This window comes from Diceros bicornis, chromosome 34 (genome assembly GCF_020826845.1).
Source record: "Diceros bicornis minor isolate mBicDic1 chromosome 34, mDicBic1.mat.cur, whole genome shotgun sequence".
In the NCBI taxonomy this organism is placed as follows: Eukaryota; Metazoa; Chordata; class Mammalia; order Perissodactyla; family Rhinocerotidae; genus Diceros; species Diceros bicornis.
The window spans coordinates 14,163,469-14,189,057 of record NC_080773.1 but is presented as its reverse complement, the minus strand read 5'-3'; the positions used below and the strand labels follow the sequence as shown (position 1 = coordinate 14,189,057).

At 51.3% G+C, this 25,589-nt stretch overlaps 1 protein-coding gene across 1 annotated transcript; it reads left to right on the top strand.

Annotated features, from left to right (window-relative positions):
* The first annotated feature begins 637 nt into the window (after positions 1-637).
* On the top strand, positions 638-25,190 carry NUMBL (NUMB like endocytic adaptor protein). The gene is made up of 11 exons (XM_058529358.1): positions 638-827; positions 4,372-4,456; positions 6,460-6,599; positions 7,709-7,783; positions 7,873-7,947; positions 8,956-9,096; positions 16,685-16,874; positions 19,788-20,093; positions 22,489-22,611; positions 23,795-24,003; positions 24,103-25,190. Exons 1-11 carry the CDS (start codon positions 804-806, stop codon positions 24,592-24,594), a joined length of 1,860 nt encoding a protein of 619 aa, XP_058385341.1. The 5' UTR covers positions 638-803; the 3' UTR covers positions 24,595-25,190.
* Positions 25,191-25,589: the final 399 nt, after the last annotated feature.

Genomic DNA, 25,589 nt, shown 5'->3' with positions numbered 1-25,589 from the left:
CCTCGCCTTTGCTAATGGGCCTTAATGCCCCTGTCAGCTGCTTTGCCAAACCCACAGGACTGGGCGGGAGCGGGGGCGCAGCTGCAGGCAGAACCGCGCCCTGGTCCCAGCCTGGCGCCCCTGCCCCCAAAGCCGACCCGTTCGCGCACCAGGACGCCGGGGTCTGTGCATTCCCCCTCCCCTTCCTTGCAAAAAGTGCCTCGTCACCGCTTCTGCCCGCCCCCGCTGGGCTGGGAGAACCGTGGGGTTAGCTGGAACATTTTGGGGGTGTGGGGCGGCACGGCGCCTCCCGAAGCAACTCTTTCGGACGCGGAACAGAAGGGGATCTGAGGTCAAGGGTCACGGAAGGGAACGGAGCCCAAGCCTGGATGGACCTGGGGGCAGGTCTCGACGAGGCTCATATGCATGCTCAGGCAGCCACTGGCCAATGGGCGTGGCGGGGCGGTGGCCGCACCAGGGAAGGCGGGGTCATATTTGTGCTTGGGCGTGGCCTGCGGAGGGGGCGGGGCTTTAGCCTGCGAGGCGCCGGGCTGGGGCGGGGCCTTCTTGCATATCCAGCAGGCGGCGGACCAATGGGCGGGGCTGGGGCGGGGAGCCGAGGCGGGAGGGGCGCTCCCCCGCCCCCGGAGCGGAATCCTCCCGGGAGCCGAGCAGGCTCGCGCGCGTGCATCCCGCACCATTCCCCGGCCCCCGGCCCCGGCCCGCGTCAGACTGAGCTGGCGCCGCCGCCGCCACAGCAGCAGCAGCGCTCGGGGATCCGGACCCAGCCGGGGCCGCGGGAGGCGGGGGCGCCCGGGCCCTGGATGTCCCGCAGCGCAGCGGCCAGCGTGAGAAGGGCGGGAGAGGGGGGCTCGGGTGGGGGGCGGCGCCGCTGCTGATGTGGCGGAGGGTGGGAGGCGGCCGCGGCGCCCGGATGGAGAGAGGGTGCGAAGGCTGGGGAGGGTGGTCCTGGGTGGGGGTTCAAGGACAGGCCCCCACCAAGCCAAAGCTTGGGAGATAGGGGTCTCGCGCACAGGCCCTCTCTTGCCAAGGCCCTAGAGATAGGGATCCTGGACACAGACCTCTCCCCTCAAAATTCAAGGACGGGGACAGATTCTAGGTACAACTCCCTAGGCAAGGTTTTGGGGATGGGTCCGAGACACAACCCCCATATCAAGCCAAGGCCTCCGGGAGGCGACTCCAGACCAGACGCAATCCCTACCCCTCCCTGCCCGAGGGGGTCTCTGAGCACGACAACCCTCTGGGCAAGGTCTTGAGAATGGGGTCCCTGGGCACAGCTTCCCCACCAAGCCAAGGGGGGGGTGGGATTCTAGGCACAGCCTGTCCCCAGGCCTCAGAGGCGCCCTGAGCACAGCATCCCCCCAATCCTTGGGCGGTGTCCCAGGAATAGACCCTTTTCAAAACAGGGTCCCTGTGCCTGGGACTCCACCCCCTCCCCAGCCTGAATAAAATAAGGGAAATTTCAGGCACCCTCCCCCCCCAAGGCTTGGTCAAGGGTTCCAGGGTACAAGTCCCCTGGGCCACCCCCTTTGTCCCTGGGGCTGCCCAGCTGTCTGGGAGCGGCCCCACCCGCAGACAATGCACCACCTCCCTCTCCCAGTTCTGACCCCCCAGACTCCAGGATTCATGCTGGGCCCGGGGGGCGGCTCCCCGGGGGCAGGGTACAGCCTGTCTGTCTGCCGTGATGGTGGCTTTGTGTGTGGTACCTGGGGGGAAGAGGGGAAGCTAGCGATGGGGAGGTGGCTAAGAGTGTGCCCCGTGTTTGTGTGGCTGTGGCTGTGTGTGTGTCTGTGTTTCATGCTTGTGGTTCTGTCTGGTAGTGTTTGTGATTGTGTCTGTGTGTGACCCCAGCATTTGTGTGAGTATGTGTGACAGCCGCTCACTGTGCAGAACCCCGTACTGTTTAGTCTGTCTGTGTTTGAGTGTGTGCGTGGTTGTGACTGTGTGGTTGTGTCTGTGATTGCGTCTTTTGTGAACCTGTGTTTGTGTGCCTTGATGACTCTAACTGGGTATGTGACAGTGTACGTGTTGAGTCTGAGGTTGGGCATGTGTGTGGCTGACTGAAGATGTGGGTGGAGTTGTGACTATGTGTAAGTGGAATTGTGTCTATGACTGTCCATGTGCAACTCTCCAATGACTGCAAATGTTTGTGGTTGTGTCTATAACTGACTTTATATGTGTGTCACACATGTGTCTATATGACACACAATGTCCCTGCAACTCTGGGTGTGTGACTGCCATTGTACATGAAGTCACACTGTGCCTATCTGACTGGGGTAGTGTGGTGGCACTGTGACTTGTATGTTTGTATGACAGTGGTTGTGTGTTCATAGCCACATCTGTGTGTTTGACCTGGGTTGTATAAATGACTGCATCTAGCTCTGTGTTGACACTGAGTGAGTGTGTGCATTTATAGTTGTATATGTGTGATTTGGGTTATGTGTTTGACTTGAAGTCGAAAACCCTGGCTGACTATTAATAGTAGGTTATTTCATTGTGTGTGACTCAAGCTGTAGGTGTGTCTGTGTGGTGGCACCAGGTAACTTGTGTGTGTTTGTGGGGGTGTGTGTATGTGACTGTGGCTTCTATATTTGCGTGTGACCTGCATGTCTGTGACCCTGGGTGACTACATGTACTTGTGTCTGTGGCATGGTCTGTGTGTGTGTGTGTGTGTGTGTGTGTGTGTGTCTAGCTGTGTGGCTATTTGGTGTGTGTGTGTCTGCATGCGTGCTGGACTGCTTGTGTTTGAATCTGTGTGATTTGGTGACAGGGTGACTGTGTACATGGCTGTCAGGAACTGTGTCTTCTGTGTAAACGCAGCTATAAATGCTATGTCTGGGTCATTGCCTTTCTGAGCGTACACCTGACAGTGTGCTTGTGATGTGTAAAATGGAAATTGTGTGCTGCTGTCTCTGTGTGTGAGATATTATGTGTCAGTCCTCATGGGGCTGTGATTGTGTGTGGCCACATACTTGTCTGTGTGACTTGTGTGCTTGCATGAAGAGAGACAGTGTTTCTCTGTGATGGTATGACCTGGCATAGCTGGGTATGGAACCTTGGGTGACTGTATTATGACGGTGATAAATGGCTGGGTAATATGGACAATGGTGCTGTGTGACTTTGCACACACGACCATTTCTGAAATGTGTGGCTGTGACTCTGAACCACCAACTGCCCAGCTGTGTCTGAGTGTGGCCGTCCTTGGGGATAGCTGTCTCTGGGTGGCTGTAAGCATGTCTTGAGTGTGCCCGCCTGTTTCTCTATAGCACCTGGGCCATGGCCATCAGTGTCTCTGTGTGTGATTGCGTATGGAGGACTGTCCACATGAGTGTGGCTCATACCATGACCAAATGTGTGCCCCTACAACTGGGCATGTGTGACTGTGTGACCAAGAAGGTGCGCTGGCGTGACTGATACAAGGGGTTGAGTGTCCATGCGTAGCAGTGTGCTGTAGATGATCAAACACACGTGGCTGTGACTGGATGTGGCTGTGTGTGACCAAACGTATGTCAGTATGTCGGCATGCATCCATGACAAGATGTCAATATGTAGGAATAGAGCTATGTATGACAAGTGTGTGTGCTGTGATTGTGTCTGTGTGTGACTCAGTGCTCATGGGTGACCTCTGACTGGGTGTGATTCTATGTGGGTGGTCGTGTGACATGAGGATCTTGGGTGGGTGCCTGAGGAAACATGACTGTCATTGGTGTGGCTGTGCCTCTGCCCCTTTGGTGGGTGTGCCTTGGCCCAGCTCTTGTGGCTGAGAAAACAGAAGTGACCATATATCAGCAACTGATGTGAGCAGGTGTTTGTGGCAGTGCCTAGGCAGGCTGGGACTCTCTACGTGCATTGGACAAAAGTTCGTAGTGGAGACTGTGTATGTCTGTGAACACAGATATGTGACCAGATGTTTACAGTGGCTGTGACTGTTTATGTGTATCTGCGTGATCTGGTGTGTGTGGCTGTGGTTGTGTCTTTGTGTAACTAAATGCACAGAGCTGTGACCAGGTGCTAGGGACAACTGTAGACATGAGTTGCGTGTATACATGTGGCTGTATGTTTGGGTGCATCCTTGGACATGTGTCTAGAGGGCAAGGTCACACCCTCCTCACACCATCCCCTTGGGTACTGAGGGCCTCCTGAGGCCAGGACATCCCCAACAAATGCCCCGCAAACACACCTACTCATTCCTGGGCCCTTGCACCAGGTGGCTCATCTCCCTAGTAACAGTTGCTATGACAACCAGGGTTCCCATCAGGGAGCCTGAGATGGAGGGGGGGTTGGCAGGTGTCCAAAGAGGGAATGAGGTAAGGGGACTGAGCCCCATCCCACGCCAGCTTCTTCTTACCTTCTCCTCTCTTCCTTGGGCAGGGCAGACCCAGGAGGCCTGAGCAGCATCTGCCCCCAGCCCCCTGTGGGGCCCTGGGGCCCCCAGAAACCTCCAGGACGGAGCCAGGTGAGTGACCACCTGGGGACAGGGCAGGGGCTGAGGGGGTGGGTGGGTCTGCCTAGCACGACCTGACAGAGGAACTGTCCCTGCAGTCACAGAGGCCTAATCACATTCATGAGTGGACACCCTCAGACCTCTTCCCTGCACATTCAGAGACCATCAAAGCCCGACTTGGTCACAGACACACACACCTAGACTGTGTCACACACACACTCAGACGTTCAGACACACACAGACATCCCCACACTCACAGGTGCAGGGTCACACAAACATATAGACGCATTCCCAGACAACACCCAGACTCCCTCACACAGGCAACTACAGACGCTAACCAGATACAGACTCAGATACACACTCTCAAGGGATGCGCTCTGACACAGTCTCCCAGGCAACACGCACATACCCACACTTTTACAGACAACAGCCGTACTTTCACAAGCAGACACAGCCTCACAGACAGTACCCATGGACCCATGCTCTCACCAAGAGCTAGACTTTTGCACACAGAGGCAGTCTCATAAATACCGAGCACTCTGAGAGACAACAGCCACATTCTCACACAGTCACATCTCACAAATAACACTCATGAACACACTCTCAAAGACAACAACCTCATTGGGTTGTTCTCACACACCCTCACAGATGCACAGTTGCATACTGACACACCCTCAGAACAACACTCATGGACTCAACTCTCTTTGATAATAGCCACATGCTCTGACACAGACACACCCTCACAAACACAGCCTCAGACACACAGCCTCACCACCAGCAGCTGCACTCGTGGACATAGACATGGTATCTTGGGTAACTCTCACAGACACAATGCCATAGGCAACAGTCATAAAGACAAAATCCACGCCCTCACACAGACACACAGCTTCAAAGACAACAGTCACGGACACACTCTTTCAAAGACCACAGCTTCATGCTCACACAGAGACACATCCTCACAGGCAACACTCCCTGACAGACTCACAACCACTTTCACACATAGATACCCTTCAACAACAACTTCCAGGGACCTATACTCACAGGCAATAACCACACTCTTGGACACAGACCCCCTCACAGACAGGATTCACAGACACACACTCATAAACAACCATTCTCAGACCCGCGTCCTTCCATACAGCCTTCAGAAATACACTCACAGATAACACTTGCATGCTCAGATCTAGACACCCTCACAGGCACCATTCAGGAACACACCAGCTGCACACTTGCTTGTGCACACACACAGAGTGCCCCTCTGCAATTGGTACTCTGCCTTGGGTGTCCCTTCACCCTCCTCCTGGGACTGTCAGTATGGCTTATCAGTCAGTGAAGACGGTCTTAGTGGCTGGCCACCACCCCCACACCCTACCTCTGATGGTCACAGATACACACCGCCCCAGGGGCCCCTGCCTTACACTAGACACAGTTGTCAGAGGGGCAGTATCTCAGAGGCACAGAGACAAGCTCCCATTCCCCACACCCTCTGGCCTGGGCTCTGTACCTCAATCCCTGGACCTTCTGAGTCACCCCACATCTGACCCATGCAACTGCCAACTCCTTTGCCCTCTGACCACCCCATCCTCTGACCTCGTGACCCTTGACCCCTATGCCTTCTAACCCCCCACCCCCATCCCGGTGCCTCCCAATACCTTGACTTCCCATTACTTCGGATCTTCATGCCTCTTGACTGTCGCATCCCCAATCTCCTGACCCCTAAAAGCTGTGACTCAGACCCCCATTCCAGACCTCCATGCCCCTTAGCCTGTGTCTTCTGAACCCCCACTGCTGACTCTCACACTCCCCTGTCTCCTGTTGCCCCCTTTCCTGGTGTCCCCTGACTGCTGCTGACCCATGTTCCCTGAATGTCATGTCCTCTGCCCAGTGACCCCCTAACCCTGTAACCCTACTCCCATGTTATCTGACCCCGTGCTCCCTGAGCAGTGACTTCGTCCCTCTTGAGCCCCATGCCTCTGACCCTGCCCTTGACCTGCGCCCGTGTCCTGTGTCACCAGACGGGGCGGGCACCATGAACAAGTTACGACAGAGCCTGCGCCGGCGGAAGCCAGCCTACGTGCCTGAAGCGTCGCGCCCGCACCAGTGGCAGGCGGACGAGGACGCGGTGCGCAAGGGCACGTGCAGCTTCCCGGTCAGGGTGAGTGGGCGGGGTGTGGGCGGGGCACGGGCAGGGGTGCTTTTGTGCACATGCGGGGTGGGGTGAGGGCACGGGCGGGGATGCTGTGCGCATGCGGGGTGGGGGTGGGGGCACGGGCGGGGGTGCTGTGCGCATGCGGGGTGGGGTGGGGGCACGGGCGGGGGTGCTGTGCGCATGCGTCCAGGCGCTGGGCACTATGGCAGGCCCTGTCCTGAGCGGAAGAACCGGCCATCCTCAAAGAACTGTCGAACGTGTCGGAGCCATTCAAAGTTGGGATTAAAAAGCAACACACCTTCTCTTGTACCAGGAAAATATTACCTGGGGGCCATCCTGCCTGGAGTCACCCCATTCTGTAGGAGGTCACAGTTTCTAAAGGGCACTGGAAGGTCGCAGAAATTCTGGAGCATTTGCAAAGCCCTCTACTGTTAAGTGCTTTCTGGTTTAGACCACCACGACCCTTTACGACACACGCCACGCTTTTTGTAAGGGAGACAGCAGGATTCAGGTTCAAATCCCAACTCAGTCCCTTCCTGGCTGGGTGACCACAGACCATGGTCACAGCCTCTCTGCCTGTTTTCCCTTCCCCAGAAGCAGCCCTTGTGTGGGAGGGGTCCATTTGGGAGGTGCGGGGAAATACTGGTGGGAGTGAGGAAGAGAAGGCAGCCAATGAAGGATGTGTTACTAAACTACAGCTGTGGGCAACAGAGCTTGATGCCACTGGGAGCCTGGGAAATAGAGCTATCCCACTCACGGAGTGAGGGAGCTGGGGCGTGTGTACCCCAGCTCCCATCAGTCATTACGTGGGGCCAGTCCTCAGGCCCAGAGATGCAGACACTGGCACTCAGGAGGATGACAGGGACGTGTTAAGGCCCAGGGATAGGGGAAGGATGGGAATCACTCCTGCACGCTGTGCCTCAGTTTTCTCATCTCTATATGTGGGCCAGGAGTGGGGTAGCCACCTTGTAGAGCTGAGGTGCAGGGCAAACGAGTTAATACGTATGATGTGCTCAGGACATTGTGTGATGCGTTGCAGCTGCTCAGTGAACACTAGAAGTTGTTGCTTACTGTGCTTATGTCATGTCCTCCTGTCTCCCCTTCCTCCCCTCAAGTACCTGGGCCACGTGGAGGTGGAGGAGTCCCGGGGGATGCACGTGTGTGAAGATGCTGTGAAGAAGCTGAAGGCGGTGAGTGAGGGGCTGAAGCAGTGAGGGGGCAAGGTCAGACCAGAAGAGGCAGCCCTGACCAGGCCCTTTATCCTCCTCCCCCACCCCAGATGGGCCGGAAGTCTGTGAAGTCGGTCCTTTGGGTGTCAGCCGATGGGCTCCGAGTGGTGGATGACAAGACCAAGGTAGGGGGCCCGTGGGGGTGGGAGTGGGCACCAGTGGGCCCCTCTCCTCTCCATGCTCAGAAGGGGGCTCAGGATGCCTTCCAACCCACCTCTAGGGTGTCCCTCCCTCAGGGACCTTCTAGACTATGCCATGTGTTCCTGTACCATCTTGGCACGCCTCGTAGTCATAATTCAGCATTGAGTCCTGCTGTTGTTTGTGAGCTGGCATAGATAGTGGGTGAGAGCACAGACTGTGGAGCAGCCGCCTCAGCTCGGTTCCTAGCTCACCCACTTACCAGCTGGGCGACCCCGGGTATGAGATTTAACCTTTCCATGCCTTATTTGCATCATCTGTAAAATGGGGATAAAAATGGACTCTATCATTAAATGAGAAAGTATATGCAAATAGTTTAAAACTGTGCCTGGAACAGCGTAAAGTGTTCAGACCAATGAATGTTAGCTGTTATGTGTTTATTGTCAGTCTACCTGGCCAGACGGGAGCACCATGGGGCCAGGATCTGGGTATCTGCTCACCATTGAATTCCCTGCCCCTGTGCCAGAGACTGCCTGAGGAGGTAGCCAGCACATGATGAGAGTTAGGTTAATGACTGAACAGGATTGACACCTTTGCACAGGCAGTTCCCTCAGTCTGAAATACTGTTCCCTGCCTTTTTGCCTTGTTAATACCTCCTCATGGAAGCTTTGCCTGACTCCCCCGCCCAAGTTGGGACGTGCACTTCCTCTTGGCTCCTGCAGGCCCCTGTGCCTCCCCCATCCCGGCCCTGACTCTTCTGCCTGTGCCTCCCTCCTTACAGCCTGGCTGTGACTCGGGGCTGCCTCCATCTGGTAATGGGTCTGATTGCCGCAGTAAACCGGAAGCCCCATGCAAGCAGGGCCCTCAGCTGTTTCAATCAGTGCTGGGTCCCCACCCTGTTCAGGACAGGATATAGAGCAAACACTAAGGGAATGTTGAATGAATACATGAAAGACAGTTCACATCCCTCTCCTGGCCTCCCCGGCCCCTCCCAGGACCTGCTGGTCGACCAGACCATCGAAAAGGTCTCCTTTTGTGCTCCCGACCGCAGCCTGGACAAGGCCTTCTCCTATATCTGCCGCGATGGGACCACCCGCCGCTGGATCTGCCACTGTTTCCTGGCACTCAAGGACTCCGTGAGTATCGACAAAGCCCAGAGCTGGCTGACTTTTCTCGCCCATGCCCTGGCATCCCAGCCCCAGCCCCAACCAGCAAGTGACTCACCTCTCCTGTCCGTGCCCTGTGTCCTCATCTGGAAAAGGGGTGTACTCACAGCTCTTAACTTAGAGGATTCTTGTGAGACCCGAGTGGGTTAATACAAAGTGTTTAGAACAATGCCTGGCACATAGGAAGCACTCAGAAAACATTAGTTATCATCATCATCCTCCTCATTATCAGTCACAAGCCACATAACAACATTTCAGTCAACAACGGACCGCATATATGGCGGTGGTCCCATAAGATTGGTACCATACAGCCTAGGTGTATAGTAGGCTCTACCATCTTGGTTTGTGTAAGTACACTCTGTGGTGTTCACACAGTGACAAAATCGCCTAACCACGCAATGCTCAGAACATAGTCATTAAGCAATGCATGACTGTAGTTCTTCATATTTCTCTAACTTTTCTCATATACATATAGGAATGTGTACATACGGTCTGGACACAGCTCCATGAATTTTTGCTTATATATAAACCCCACCCGGGTCAAGTTGTAGAGTTTCCTGCCCCCAACAGGCTCCCTTGGGCCCTTCTCAAACAATACCCCCCAGGGTACCTACTCTTCTTTCAACTTCCATTCATTTTGCCCGTGGTTCTTAATATTTTGGAGGGTCAAGGCCGCCTCTGAGAATCTGATGAAAGCAACAAATAGACTGTCTTCTCAGAAGCATTCTCACAGTTAGGATTCTGGATTCTGAGGCTTGTGACAGAAAATCCCAGGATATCAGTCGTTTCAGTGAGAAGAAAGTTTGGTTCTGTTTCATGTGAAACATATCCAGAGGCAGGCAGTGCAGCATTAGTGTGGCTCCTCTGCACTCATCAGGGGTGACAGTTCCTTTTATCTTGTTGCAGTGCTGGAGTATGGCTTTGACTCTGTGATCTGAGATGGATGCTCATGCTCCAGCCTTCACATCCTCATTCCAGCTGTGTAAAGGAGGGAGGCATGAAGAGGGGTGCACCTTCTTCTTTTGGGGAGCCACATAACACTTCCGATTACATCCCATTGGTCAGAACCTACTTCCATGGACATCCCTAGCTGCAAAAGATGGTGGAAAATATAGTCTTTATTCTGCACTGGTCCCTGGCCCCTGACTTCAGACCCTACCCAACTTGGTAGGAAGCCACAGTCTCAGCCCCCTACATTAGCCAGCGTTCTTTGGTTGCTGGCAACAGAAACTAATCTGGCTAATTTAAATCCAAAACAAAATGAATGGCAGGATATGAGGAATCTCACAAAATGAAAAGGCAGTCAGAGCATTAATCATCAGAAAGGGCAGAGAGCAGGGCAGCCTGGGGACACTGCACCAGGGACAGTTCCTTCAGACCACACTGCAGAGATGAATCCACCTCCCAAGGCTCTGGGCTCAAATTCTGATGAGAGGGCCTGGGATTGGCCTGGCTTGGGTCATTGTCTTACTCTTGGCCAGGGGAGGGTGGGGCACCAGATTGACTTACAGTGTAGAAGAGGAGTTCCCCAAAGGGATTTGGGGTGCTGTTATCAAAAGCAGGGGGAATGGGTACTGGGCAAGTAAAACAGCACCTGTCCCTGCAGACCCTACCAGTCTCCACTCAAGGATTCCTTCGTGTTTCAGAAATGCCCCCTCCAAAGAGCTCTGAGCCCCCAAAATGAGTCAATGTCTCCAACTTCCTCACTTGCACACACAATTTCAGAGTAGGGGTGCAAAACAAATTTGCAAATGTCAGTACTGATTAGTGCCTGCCAGGGGCTGGTGTGGAAATATTCGTACAGCCCTTTCCTGAGCCCATCTTAGTAGTCGTATCAGTTATCCATTGCTGCGTAACAAATCACTCCAAAACTTAGTGGCTTAAATTACAATTGTTTGTTGTCTCTCATGGTTTCTGTAGGTCGGGAATTTGGGAAAGGCTCAGCTGGGTGGGTCTGGCTTCAGGGTCTCTCATGCTGTTACAGTCAGATGGTGTCTGGAGCTGTAACACCAGGAGACTGGCCAGACGTCTCTCTCTCTTCGTGTAGTCAGGGTCTCTCCTGCATGGAGCCTTCAGGAGAGCTGGACTTCTTACCTGATGGCTCTGGGCTCCAAAGCGAGTTGAGAGAGAGCGTGAGCAAGAGAGCTTGAGCACAAGAGCCAGCCGGGAGGAAGCTGAGTTGCCTTTTTGCACTTGGTCCTAGAAACCACAGCATTGCTTCTGTGGTATCCTGTTTGTCCAGGCGGTCACAGAGGTCTTCCCAGGCTAAGGGAAGAGAACATAGGCTCCACCTTGGATGGGGGAGTGACAGGGTTCTGGAAGAGCTTGTGGGGCCAGAAATTTCTTGCAGCTATTTTTGGAAAATAAATTGCTACATGGTTAGTGTGGATTTGGTGTCAAACCGCCTCGCTGTGGGTCCTTAGTCTTGAGTGACTTCTCTCCGGGACTCGGTTTCCTCCTCTATGAAATGGGGATGATAGCAGTGGCTGCGCACAGGTTTGTTGGGGAAGCATCATATGATATCATCACACATGGAAACAGAGTCCCGTAATAAGTATTCAGTAAATAGGAACAGGTGCTATTGTTGGAGAAGTATTTGGGGATGAAAATCAAAGCAAGAAAAGAGCAGGGCCGTCTCCTCTGGGCAAAGAGTGTGACCTTGGCTGAATTCCTTCCCTCTTCTGAGCTTCAGGGTTTTTTTGTGTGTGTGTGAGGAGGATCTGCCCTGAGCTAACATCCATGCCAATCCTCCTCTTTTTGCTGAGGAAGACTAGCCCTGAGCTAACATCTATTGCTAATCCTCCTTTTTTTTTTGCCCCTTTTTCTCCCCAAAGCCCCAGTAGATAGTTGTATGTCATAGATGCACATCCTGCTAGTTGCTGTATGTGGGACTCCGCCTCAGCATGGCTGGAAAAGCAGTGTGCTGGTGTGCGCCCGGGATCCGAACCCAGGCCACCAATAGCGGACTTAACCGCGAAGCCATGGGGCCGGCCCCCTGAGCTTCAGGTTTTAAGCATTAAGCAGTGGAGTTCCAGGATTCCATAATTTAACTTTTTTTTTTGAGGTGAAATTCACATAAAATTAATCATTTTAGAGTGTACAATTCATTGGCATTTAGTACATTTACAGTATTATTTAACCATCACCTCTGTCTAGTTCCAAACATTTTCATCACTCCTAAAAGAGACCTCATACCTGTTAAGCAGTCACTCCCCGTCCCCCCTACACACATCCCAAGCCCCTAGCAACCACTAATCTGCTTTCTGTCTCAATGGATTTACCTATTCTGGATATTTTGTACAAATTGAATCATACAGCACATGGTCTTTTGTGATTGGCTTCTTGCACTTAGCATTATGTTTTCAAGGTTCATCCGTGTGGTAGCATGTATCAGTACTTTATTCCTCTTTATGGCTGAATAATATTCCATTGAATGGATATACCACATTTTGTTTATCTGTTCATCCATTGATGGACATTTGGGTTGTTTACATCTTTTGGCTATTGTGAATAGTGCTTCTATTTGTGTGCAAGTATTTATTTGAATAGCTGTTTTTAATTCTTTTGGGTATACACCTAGGAGTAGAATTGCTGGGTCACATAGTAAATCTATCTTTAACTTTTTTTTTTGTGAGGGAGATCAGCCCTGAGCTAACATCTGTGCTAATCCTCCTCTTTTTGCTGAGGAAGATCGGCTCTGAGCTAACATCTATTGCCAGTCCTCCTCCTTTTTTTCCCCAAAGCCCCAGTAGATAGTTGTATGTCATAGTTGCACATCCTTCCAGTTGCTGTATGTGGGACGCGGCCTCAGCATGGCTGGAGAAGCGGTGCGTCGGTGCGCGCCCGGAATCCAAACCTGGGCCGCCAGTAGCAGAGCGCGCGCACTTAACTGCTAAGCCACAGGGCTGGCCCTGTGTTTAACTTTTTGAGGAATTGCCAAATTGTTTTTCACAGGGGCTCCAACATTTTACATTCCCACTAACAATATATGAGGGTTCCAGTTTCTCCACATCCTCAACACTTATTATTTTCTTTTTTTTTTTATGATAGCCATCCTAATAGGTTATCTCATTGTGGTTTTGATTTGCATTTCCCTGATGACTAATGATGATGAACATCTTTTCATGTGCTTATTGGCCGTTTGTATATGTTCTTTGAAGAAATGTCTATTCAAATCCTTTACCCCTTTTTTAATTGGGTTGTTTGTCTTTTTATTGTTGAGTTGTAAGAGTTCTTGATGTATTCTAGATACTAGGCTCTTATCAGTTATGTGATTTGCAAAAATTTTCCCCCATTCTGTGAGTTGTCTTTTCACTTTCTGATAGTGTCCTTTGATCTACACACATTTTTAATTTTGATGAAGTTCAACTTATCTATTTTTCTTTTGTTGTTTGTGCTTTTGGTGTCATACCTAAGAATCCATTGCCAAATCCAAGGTCATAAAGATTTACCCCATGTTTTAGTCTAAGATTTTTATAGTTTTAGCTGTTACATTTAGATCTTTGATCCATTTTGAGTTAATTTTTGTAAATGGTGTGAGGTAGAGGTCCAACTTCATTTTTTCCATGTGGATATCCAGTTGTCTCAGTACCACTTATTAAAGAGACTGTTCTTTCTCTGTTGAATAGTCTTGGCACCCTTACTGAAAATCAATTGACCACAGATGTGTGGGTTTATATCTGGGCTCTCAGTTCTATTTTGTTGGTATGTCTGTCTGTCCTTATGCCAGTATCACACTATTTTGATTACTGTAACTTTGGAGTAAGTTTTTAAATTGAAAAGTGTCAGTTCTTAGATTTTTTTTTTTTCCTCAGAATTGTTTGGCTTTCTGGTTCCCTTGTAATTCCATATGAATTTTAGAATTAGCTTTTCCATTTCTGCAAGAGTCCATAGGGATATTGATAAGGATTGCATTAAATCTGTAGATCACTTTGGGAAATATTGCCGTCTTAACAATGTTAAGTCTTCTAATCCATGAACACAGTGTGTATTTCCTTTTATTGAGGTCTTCTTTAATTTCTTTCAGCAGTGTTTTGTAGTTTTCGTTATACATGTCTTTCATTTGTTAAATGTATTCCTAACCATTTTATTCTTTTAGATGCGCTTGTAAATGGAATTATTGTCTTAATTTCCTTTTTGGATTGTTTACTGCTAATATATATAAATATAACTGATTTTTGTTGATCTTGTATCCTGAAACTTTGCTGAATTCATTTATTAGCACTAATAGTTTGTGGATTCTTTAGGATTTTCTACGTCTAAGATCATGTCATCTGCAAATAGAGATAATTTTACTTCTCCCTTTCCAATTTGGATGCCTTTTATTTCTTTTTCTTGTGTAAATATTCTGGCTAGGACTTCTAGTACAGTGTTGATTAGAAATGATGAAAATGGGTATCCTTGTCTTGTTCCTGATTTTAGGGGAAAGCTTTCAGTCTTTCACCATCGAGTATGATGTTAACTGTGAGTTTTATTTGTTTTTTGTTTTTTTGTGTGAGGAAGATCAGCCCTGAGCTAACATCCATGCTAATCCTCCCCTTTTTGCTGAGGAAGACCCGCTCTGCACTAACATCTATTGCCAATCCTCCTCCTTTTTTTCCCCCAAAGCCCCAGTAGATAGTTGTATGTCATAGTTGCACATCCTTCTAGTTGCTGTATGTAGGATGTGGTCTCAGCATGGCCGGAGAAGTGGTGCATCGGTGCGTGCCCCGGATCCGAACCCAGGCCGCCAGTAGCGGAGCGTGCACACTCGACCGCTAAGCCACGGTGCCGGCCCCTGTGAGTTTTCGTAAATATCTTTTATCAGGTTGAAGAAGTTCCCTTCTATTCCAAGTTTTTTGAATGTTTGTATCATGAAAGGGTGTTGGATTTTGTCAAATGTTTTTCTGCATCAATTGAGATGATCATGTGGTTTTTTTCCTTCATCCTATTAGTGTGGTGTATTACATCCATTGATTTTCCTATATTGAACCAACCTTGCATTCCTGGAATAAATCTCACTTGATCATGGTGCATAATCTTTTTAATATGCTGCTGGGTTCAGTTTGCTAGTATTTTGTTGAGGATTTCTGTCTCCAAGTTTAAGAGGTGACTGAGCATGTTAGTTAGAAAACAGAAGTCAGACAGATTTCGTGAGAATCCCAACTCTGCTACTCACTTGTGAAAGGTGTGTTGACTGAGCCTCAGTTTCTTCATCTGTAAATTACATTCCTAAGAGTGTCCACCTCCTGGTACTGTTGTGAGGATGCAAGTCAGGGCTCAGCCCAGAGCTGGACAGATTTATGCTGGCCCATATGTGGTATTTCCCTATGCCTTGCTCTTTGCTGCATGCCTTGCATATATTAGTTCACCTAAGTCTTGCAACAACCCTGTGAAGTAGGTGCTGTTAGGGCCCTCATTTTACAGAAGAGGCAGCTCAGGCACTGAGAAGTGAAGTGATTTTCTTGAGAACACACAGCTGGAAAGTGGGAAGCCAGCATCAATCCCAAGCTGTCTGGTTTTGGAACCTCTCAAGTAGGCACTCAAGAAACAATGACTGTCAGTTTTACTCCTAATGTCCTATTAGAAAATGTTTTCAAGCACGCAGCGAAGTCGAAAGACTTGTACGGTAACCAGTCGCCTGTACGCCCACCACTCAGATCCCGTCATTCACATTTGTCTGTCTTACTTTATCGCTTATCTATCCATCTCATTTTTTTTTTTTTTTTTGTGAGGAAGATCAGCCCTGAGCTAACATCCGTGCTAATCCTCCTCTTTTTGCTGAGGAAGACCGGCTCTGAGCTAACATCTATTGCCAATCCTCCTCCTTTTTTTGCTTTTTTTTCCCCAAAGCCCCAGTAGATAGTTGTATGTCATAGCTGCACATCCTTCTAGTTGCTGTATGTGGGACGCGGCCTCAGCATGGCCGGAGAAGCGGTGCATCAGTGTGTGCCCAGGATCCGAACGCGGGCCGCCAGCAGTGGAGTGCGCACACTTAACCGCTAAGCCACGAGGCCGGCCCAATCCATCTCATTTTTGATGCATTTCAAAGTTGCAGGCATGAGAATACTTCCCACAGACACTTCAGCATGCATACCATGAAGTAGAATTCATATTTGTTTCTAGCTCTTTTTCTTTGGAAGTAAATTACATGCTGTGCACACATCTTAAGTATACATTTGCTGAGTTTTAACAACTGCGTACACCTGTGTAACCCAAACCCCCATCAAGGTCTAGAACATTGCCACCAACCCAGACCATCCCCTCCTGCCCCTTCCCAGTCAATCCCCACTCCCACCCCCTAAGAAACAGCTACTGTTCCGACTTTTTTCACTTTAAGTTAGTTTTGCCTATTCTAGAACTTCATATAAATGGAGCCATTCAGTATTGCACTGTTTCTAGCTTTTGTCAGTCGGGGCTGTCATTTGTTTCCCTTGTGGTGCAAATGTACACTGAGGCCCAGAGAGGTGAAGGGACTCTTCTGGGGTCACCCAGCACCTAGCTGCTGGAACCCAGGCCTCCTGGCATCCAGTCTGCACGACACAGCCTCTCTAACTGCCCCCCCAACCTCTTTCCACAGGGAGAGAGGCTGAGCCACGCTGTGGGCTGTGCCTTTGCAGCCTGCCTGGAGCGGAAACAGCGGCGGGAGAAGGAATGCGGGGTCACGGCTGCCTTCGATGCCAGCCGCACCAGCTTTGCCCGCGAGGGCTCCTTCCGCCTGTCTGGGGGTGGGCGGCCTGCTGAGCGAGAGGCCCCCGACAAGAAGAAAGGTGGGTTGGGCACAGAGTGGGCCCCGGGTGGGGCCAGGGGACCCAGTTTGCAGAGAGAGCTGCAGAGGTGCAGGGACTCTACAGTTTACAAAGCAAGGCACCAGCCACAAAGTTTGATTACAGTTTATAGAGCACCCTTCTGTTTAAGGAGTTCTTTGGGCAGTTTTCTGTAGGCCACAAATCCCGGCAAAGCTCACCGAGCGCTTTATTATCTGCTAACTCAGGGAGGTTCCCAGGCTTTTCAGACTCTGTATCAAGACCTGTTGATGGGTTGTGAAGTTAGCTTGCTGGATGGAGGCTGGCATTTTGAGAAGTGGAATAGAAAAGAATAGAAAATACCAGAGTAATCGAGTGTAGTAAGGGTGAGGATAATTTAATGATACTTTTATTTCAGTATATATATTTGTGTGTGTCGGGGGGGTATGCTTGTATGTGTGTGTGTGGAACAGGTTCCCATGTAAAAGGTATTTCTTACTCTGGGCCACCATCAAGAAAGTTTGGAAAATATCTGGTAGACTCTAGCATTCTAGGTAAATGGCAAATACTCTATAAGTTCTAAAACTGTGTGTGTTTTTTTAATATAAGGGTATTATGTGCTGAATCACAGTGTAATTCATTTTATTTTATTTATTTATTTATTTTACTGTGGATTCCGGTTTTAAGTTTTTTGGAAAACACTGCTTGGAACATACAAAGGATTTGCCATCGTGAGCTGTTCCAGATTAAAGAGATTTGACAAGGATTGATAAATGCAATGTGTGATCCTGAATTGGATCCTGGATTATATGTATATATATAAAAAGAACATCTATAAAGGACGTGATTAGGATAGCTGGGGAATTGGAATATGGACTGTAGATTAGGTGATAGTATTGTATCCATGTTAACTTTCCCAAGTGGGAAATTGTACTGTGGTTCTGTAGGAGACTCTCCCTGTTTTCAGAAGGTACATGCTGAAGGTTTTAGGGTTGAGTTGTCTGCAACTTACTCTTAAATGGTACAGAAAAATGATGGAAGGAGAGAGAGCAAATACAGTAACATGTTAACACTGGGGACCACAGGTTACAAGAACCTGTGTACTCATTTTTCCATTATTACATCTTTTCTGTAAGTTTAAAATATCTCTAACTATCAAGTTAGGAAAACAGAAGTTTTTAGCACTTACTAGAATATTAGAGTTGACAAAGTATGTTTTTATTTGTAAATTACATGGCCATTTACAAACCTCTTTACAAAGTTCTTCACAGCTTTCAAAATGTTTTACTGTTTGCATCATCCATTAGAATCTGTAAAGAATTTTATCATTGGCAAAGCAGATTACAAAGTGAAGTTAGCAGAGGGCCTCATAGAGTATATGATGTTTTACTGTTTACAAAAGAACACACTGGGTACACAGCCCTTCACAGTTGACAAATATTTCTTTACTATTTATATAGGACATTAGAATTTACAAAGAATGTGTCATATGCTTTAGAATTTGCAAATGGTTTTGCTGTTTCCAAAGGATGTTATAATTTCCGAGTACTTGCATTGTAGAAAGCACTTTACAGCTTGTACAGCAAAATGAGAATTTGCAGAATGTGTTATGATTGGCCCGACATCTCACACACTGTTTTGCCGTTGATATGCGCTGATTCACAGTCTCAAGGCCCCACACATTTACAAAGAGCCCTTTCCAATTTAGGAGTTATGGAGCAGTGCACTTGCCACAACGTTGTTTACTAAGCTTTTGTCAGCTTCGAAAGCACTGAACATTCACTGTTTCAACTGACCCTCTCAGGAGGCCTGGGGAGGCAGCGTGGGATGTGTATCCCAGGTTTATAGTCGGGAAAGGAGCCCAGAGAGGGGAGGAGACTTCTTGAGGTCACTCATGAGGTGGAACAGAGGTAGTTTCCTGGTTCCACCTGTCTCCAGCTGTTTCCATGGCCCCGGGCCAGGCCTGGGTGAGAGCCTTACCACCTCCACCCAGAAGATGGGAGAAGAAATGCTGGGTGACCTCCCTCCCGTCTCTGGGCCTGAGTTTAATCTCACTGACAGTCAGGCTAAGGCTCGGGTGTGGCCCTGATTGGAGGATCGGGGTTGGTTTGTGTATTGGCAGGGGTGGGGAGACCCTGCCATAGAAGAGCTCGCCTCTGTGCTGAGTGGGGAGACCAGGTACCCCCAGAGTGGAGGGATCCCACTCTGAGGGGCTGGAACAATCTGGAAATCTCCCCAGAGGAAGAAATGTGCCAAGCTGGGTCTAGAACGATGGGTAGCAACTGGAGGAAGGGAGGAGGTGCTTGAGGTGGGAAATAGAGCCAAAAAGAGCACACAGAATGACAGAGGAAGACAGCATGGTGTGGAGAGACCAGGCCAGAGGGAGAGACAGGTTAGAGCAGTCATTTGGACACAGACACTGGAGTCACCCTGCCTCTTTCTAGCACTGTGGCTCAGGCAAGTCACTTACCATTGCTGGGCCTTGGTTTTCACATCTGTAAAATGGGGATAATGGCAGTATCCACCTCACTGGGTGGTTGTGAGGATTGAGTGAGTTAATACTTATAGGGCCTTGGAACAATGCCTGACACATTGGTCATGCACCAAAGAAGTGTTCGTTAAATTAATCAGAAAGGGAGACACAAGGCCTCAGAGGGAAAGATTGCAGGAACGAGCAGCAGAGGAAGACAGATGGGGGGCAGAAAGCTAGAGAGACACAGGGGTCAGGTTGAGAGATGACGCCCCAAGGGCCTCCTGGGGGAGGTGGTCTTGGCTTGGATGGGGATGAGGGACATTTCAGGGCTCTGACCAACCTGTCTTGAGGGCAGGACACATGAGGTGAGGAAGGCAGCACTGAAAACGATCAAGTGACTGGGTGGGAGAGGCCTCCAGTGCCAAGGAGAGGAATCTAACCACTTGTCTCCCCCACGTCTCCAGCAGAGGCAGCAGCTGCCCCCACTGCGGCTCCCGGCCCTGCCCAGCCTGGGCACGTGTCGCCGACACCGGCCACCACATCCCCTGGTGAGAAGGGTGAGGCAGGCACCCCGGTGGCTGCAGGCACCAGTGCGGCCGCCATCCCCCGGCGCCACGCCCCCCTGGAGCAGCTGGTTCGCCAGGGCTCCTTCCGTGGGTTCCCAGCGCTCAGCCAGAAGAACTCACCTTTCAAACGGCAGCTGAGCCTACGGCTGAATGAGCTGCCATCCACGCTGCAGCGCCGCACCGACTTCCAGGTGAAGGGCACAGGTGAGCCCTGGGCTCAGTGGGAAGGAACATCAGGATCAATACCACTGTTGTAAGCAAGAGCTAGAGAAGAGGTGGTACACACCATGATTGATGAGCACTGTCTGCCATGGGCAAAGGAGAGAGAGGTGGAACATATCGTGATGAATTAGCAGTGTCTGCCACTGGCAGGGGAGAGGAGAGGTAGTATAAATCATGATTGATTAGCAATGTCTGCTATGGGCAAAGAGTAGCAGAGAGGTGGCACAAGACATGATCACTTGGTAATGTCTGCTCTAGTTAGGGAAATGAAAGAGGTGGCATACATCATGATTGATTAGCAAAGTCTGCCATGGGCAAGGCAGGAGAGAGAGCAGCAGGAGTGTTATGTTTTGCCCAAGGGGAGATGCCAGAATTTGGCCAGTAGAAACATGAGGTGAAGGGCACAAGTGAGCAGGGGGATCACAGGGTCAGTGAGCATAGTGATGGATTCATGATGTCGCTTGTGGGCAAAGGATGGGGCAGAGGCAGCACCCATCCTCGTTGATTAGTCATGTCTTCCAGGGACAGTAATGAGGAAAGAGGTGGCACCTCCTCATTGATTAGCAATGTCTGCCATGGGCAGTGACAGGAGAGAGATGGTAGAAATGTCCTATTTTGCATGGAGGGAAGATGGAGTTACAAGAACCAGTCTTTTCTTCTACCCTTTGGCCAGTAGAGCCATGAGGTCTGGCCAGGTAAGGGGTAGAATGAGCAGAGTTTAGTTGGAAAAAAGCATCGTGTTTAATTACTAATGTCTGCCAAGGGCCAGTAAAAGGAGAGAGGTGGCGTATGTCATGATCTAAAAGCAACGTCTGCCAGGGGAAAGGGGGAAGAGAGGTGGCACGGTACCATGTTTTGCCTGAGGGAGACAGGCAGGAGGGCTGCCTGTCCTCCCAGCTGTCAGTGAAGTCATGCGGTCTGGCCTGCCCTCCTGCTTCCGTATGCCGAATCTAGACACCTACCTCATGGCCTCGGGGACTGGTGTAGGAGGTGTTGGTCTGTATCCAGGAGGCTGGGCCACTCCAAAAGGTGACTGCTGAGCAGATGCCAGCGCTTGTTGTGAATGATGCATCCTCACTCTGTGTCCCGCAGCATCACTGGCCGTCACACACCCTCAGATGTGCTGTCCTCATGCAGCCTCACCCCCAGGGCTGTCACACATGCTCCCGGAGAGGTGGCAGTCTCCCCAGGCTTTTTTGGAAGCTTCACACTACTGTAGCCAGTGACACACTTGTTTGGCTGTGACTCGCCACACAGAAATTTCAGACTCACACAGATGTCACCCTCTGCCGCAGGTGTCACACTCAGAAGTCACACACTTAGAGTCACGTGCACTCAAAAATCACACACACTTGGAAGTCGCACAACCAGATGTTACCGTTACACACGCTTAGCACATATCCAGATGTCCCACTCAGAATCACACCCCCAGATTTACACACACACAACCACACCTGGATTCACGCAGACTTGGAAGTCACACATGCAGATTTGTGCACACTCGCCAGCATACTCATACATCACACAGGCAGATTGGCTCACTTGTGAATCACAATCAGAACGACACACACCTGGATTTCAGTCACACTCAGATGCCACACCCTCAGAAGCTGCACACCTGTTGGACTAACATGCACAGTCCATCACAGAATTGACCTGGAAACCGCTTACCCTCCCACCTGGGCACCCCACGTCACACCTGCTGACTCCTACCAGTTTCTTTCTGATATGCTCCCTTGGAGACAGCCACTTGCTGAGATGTCACAGGCCCTTGTCACACACCACACTTGGCGGTCCTCTGTTGTTCATTCAAATGGTACCTTTGCTCATCCCAAGCCCTCGTGAGGCCACCACACCTGCTCAGCTTCTCCTGTTTTGCTGGCACAAGTGCATCTCTGCGCTCATGATGTGTGTTATAGGCCAGGCTGGGTTAGGTGGACGGGGCCCCACTTCTCCACCCAAAGCAGGACAGATGGTCCCCAGCCAGTGGGTCTCACACCCATGTGGCCAATATCCATTCTCACTAGTCCATGCTCTTGCCATGCACATGGTTGAACATACTTTTAAATTAATATACGTTGTTAAACATTTTAAATATTTCTTCTGCTTTGTGGCTGTGCACAGATCTTGAGGTCCTCCTCGGCTTGGGGTCGCTGTAAGTGTCAGCCATCAAACGTCACACACTACTTGGCTGTTGTACCACTCAGATGTCACACACACATGCACAGAGTTATCCTTTCTCTGCAGAGTGGACACTCTAACCCACACACCTTGTGAGGGCAAGGGCTCCAGGTCCTAAGAGAGGGCCTCCTGAGGGCGTGGGGCCAAGGGCAGGGCCTGGGCCTGTTCTGACCTTTGCCCTTCCCTGACTTCCCAGTGCCTGAGATGGAGCCTCCTGGTGCCAGTGACAGCGACGGCATCAATGCTCTGTGCACACAGATCAGCTCATCTTTCGCCAGTGCTGGTGCACCAGCCACAGGGCCACCACCAGCCTCAGCAGGTAAACTCAGCTCTTCTACTGGGGCAGACACCCTGCAGTGCCCTCCTGCATCCCCCTCTCCATTCAGGGCTACCTCAGAGCCCCCAGGAATCTGGGAATCCCACAGGCTTCGAGCCATGGATCATCTTAGAGCTACGGCATCATCCTAGAACCATGGAATCACTTTAGAACTGTGGATCGTGTCAGAGCCATGGGGTCATCTCAGAGCCGTGGGTTCATCCTAGAACCATGAGATAACATTAGAACCATGGGACCAATTTTAAACCTTCCTGTCTTAGAACCATAAAATCTAGAAACCTACAGCCTTAGAATCAAAGGATATTAGAACCTAACAGATTTGGAACCATGAAACATTGGAACCTCACAGCTTTAGAAGAGTGCTCTCTGAGAAACATGGTGTGATGGAATCACCTAGAGCTATGGGATTATCCTAGAACCGCGGAAGCACCACGGATCACAAACAATATAAATTTAGAACTCTAGAATCTTAGAAAACACAAACATGAAGCTGTTGAACCTTACTCGGTATGTTATATAGTACCCTCCAAGAATGATCCATGCAATCTCAGAATCTTAGCCTCCTAAAACAGAACCTCATTAAAATATCAGGACCAAGGGTGATATTAAAAATAGTTAGTAACAGGGGGCCAGCCTGGCGGCATAGTGGTTAAGTTTGCGTGCTCCGCTTCGGCAGCCTGGGGTTCACAGGTTCAGATCCCAGGTGCGGACCTACTCACCACTTGTCAAACCATGCTGTGGCGGCATCCCATATACAAAATAGAGGAGGATGGGCACAGATGTTAGCTCAGGGCTAATCTTCCTCAGCAAAAAGAGGAGGATTGGCAACGGATGTTAGCTCAGGGCTGATCTTCCTTACCAGAAAAAAAAAAATTTGGTAACAGGTGTGGCACTGACCAGTCAGAAGGGCATCCAGGCCAAGTCATTGTCAGTCTTCCCTATGCTTTTCCACCTTAGGACCTTGGAGTGTCAGAACTGGACCTTCCTAGCACCGTGGAGCCATTGTGTGGTCCAGGATGGTTAAGCCACTTGCCCAAAAGCAGCACAGCTAGTGAGGAGCGGAGCTGGACTCAGGGCGGGCAGCGTGGCTCCAGAGTCCGATCCCCAGTCTAGGGTTCTTTCCGCCGTAGCCCAGGCCCCTCACCTGCCCCTCTCCTCTCTCCAGGGACTTCTGCTTGGGGTGAGCCCTCCGTGCCCCCTGCAGCTGCCTTCCAGCCTGGGCACAAGCGGACTCCGTCGGAGGCCGAGAGGTGGCTAGAGGAGGTGTCCCAGGCGGCCAAAGCCCAGCAGCGGCAGCAGCAAGCGGCCTCGGCGCCCGCCGTGGCCCCTGTCCCGCAGCCCTTCCCTGCGCCCTCGGCGCCCGCCGTGGCCCCTGTCCCGCAGCCCTTCCCTGCGCCCTCGGCGCCCGCCGTGGCCCCTGTCCCGCAGCCCTTCCCTGCCCCCTCGGCGCCCGCCGTGGCCCCTGTCCCGCAGCCCTTCCCTGCGCCCTCGGCGCCCGCCGTGGCCCCTGTCCCACAGCCCTTCCCTGCCCCCGTGGGGCCCTTTGATGCCGCGCCTGCCCAGGTGGCCGTGTTCCTGCCGCCTCCACACATGCAGTCCCCTTTCGTGCCCGCCTACCCAGGCTTGGGCTACCCGCCCATGCCCCAGGTGCCCGTGGTGGGCATCACACCCTCACAGATGGTGGCCAACGCCTTCTGCTCGGCCGCCCAGCTCCAGCCCCAGCCCGCCACCCTACTTGGGAAAGCTGGGGTCTTCCCACCCCCTGCCGCGCCCAGTGCCCCTGGGGGCCAGGCCCGCCCACGCCCCAATGGGGCCCCCTGGCCCCCGGAGCCAGCCCCCGCCCTGGCCCCCGAGTTGGACCCCTTTGAGGCCCAGTGGGCAGCCTTAGAAGGCAAACCCGCTGTAGAAAAGCCTTCCAACCCCTTCTCGGGCGACCTGCAGAAGACCTTTGAGATTGAACTGTAGCCCGAGCCACCCTGCCCACCCGTCATCTCCAGGTGCCCCACGCCTGGGAGTGGAGGCGCAACCTCTCCCCCAGTCCTACTCCGACACCCCCTCTAACCCTTCTTTTGACCACCCCCCACAACCACTACAGAACCAACATTGTGACACCCAGGTTGCAACAGGATGGAATTCAGGGACGGACCCAGCCTGGCGAAGGGACCAATTTCACTGCCGGACTTAGGCTGGCAGTGCCCCTCTCCCCCCACCCCAGACGCAGGGGGATGGCCACAGTCCCACTGAGTGCCCTCCGTTCAAGTTACGTTTCCCAATTTCTGTTATTGACCTTCCACCTTCCAGTATTGGGTGGGATGGAGGAGGGGGCTCTCCTGGGCCCCACACCAGTGCCCACCCCAAGTCTGGTGGTCCCCCCCACCCATACACAGCACAAGCAAAGGGCTTCCCTCTGCCCATCTGCTGCGTTCACTGCCAATGCTGTGCTCACCCCTGTCGCCCCTCCCCCCAGCATGGGGGGCCCACATCTTCCTTGGGCCAAGGTCTCATGGGGACAGGAACCAAGTTGGGGGCCCAGGAGGCAGGGTAGGGGGATGGGGAAGGAGATGCCGTTACCTCACGTCAGTGCCCGCTGGGGAGGGGTCCGGGGGGACGGGGGGTGCCTGGCGGGTACTTTTCTATCTTTTATTTCCAGATTTTTTTGTATCTAAACTTGCAGATTTGTATTATACAAGGACAGCCAATAAAGGAAGAATATAACGGTGCCCTTCGGGAGAGCAGGGTGTGTGTCCAGGGGGGTGTGGTGTGGTGACAGCCTTTCCTCCTGGGTCATCTCCTAAAACAAGAGGGAGCTCCCTGCCTGACCTCTCAGTCCTAACATGGGAGCAGGTAATGTGGACCCAGCACTTGAGAGATGGCTCTTAAAGGGCACCAGAAATTACTCACCCCATTTCTGATTCTTACGAATTTTGAACCAAGGAATTTAAAAAATTATAATCTCCTGC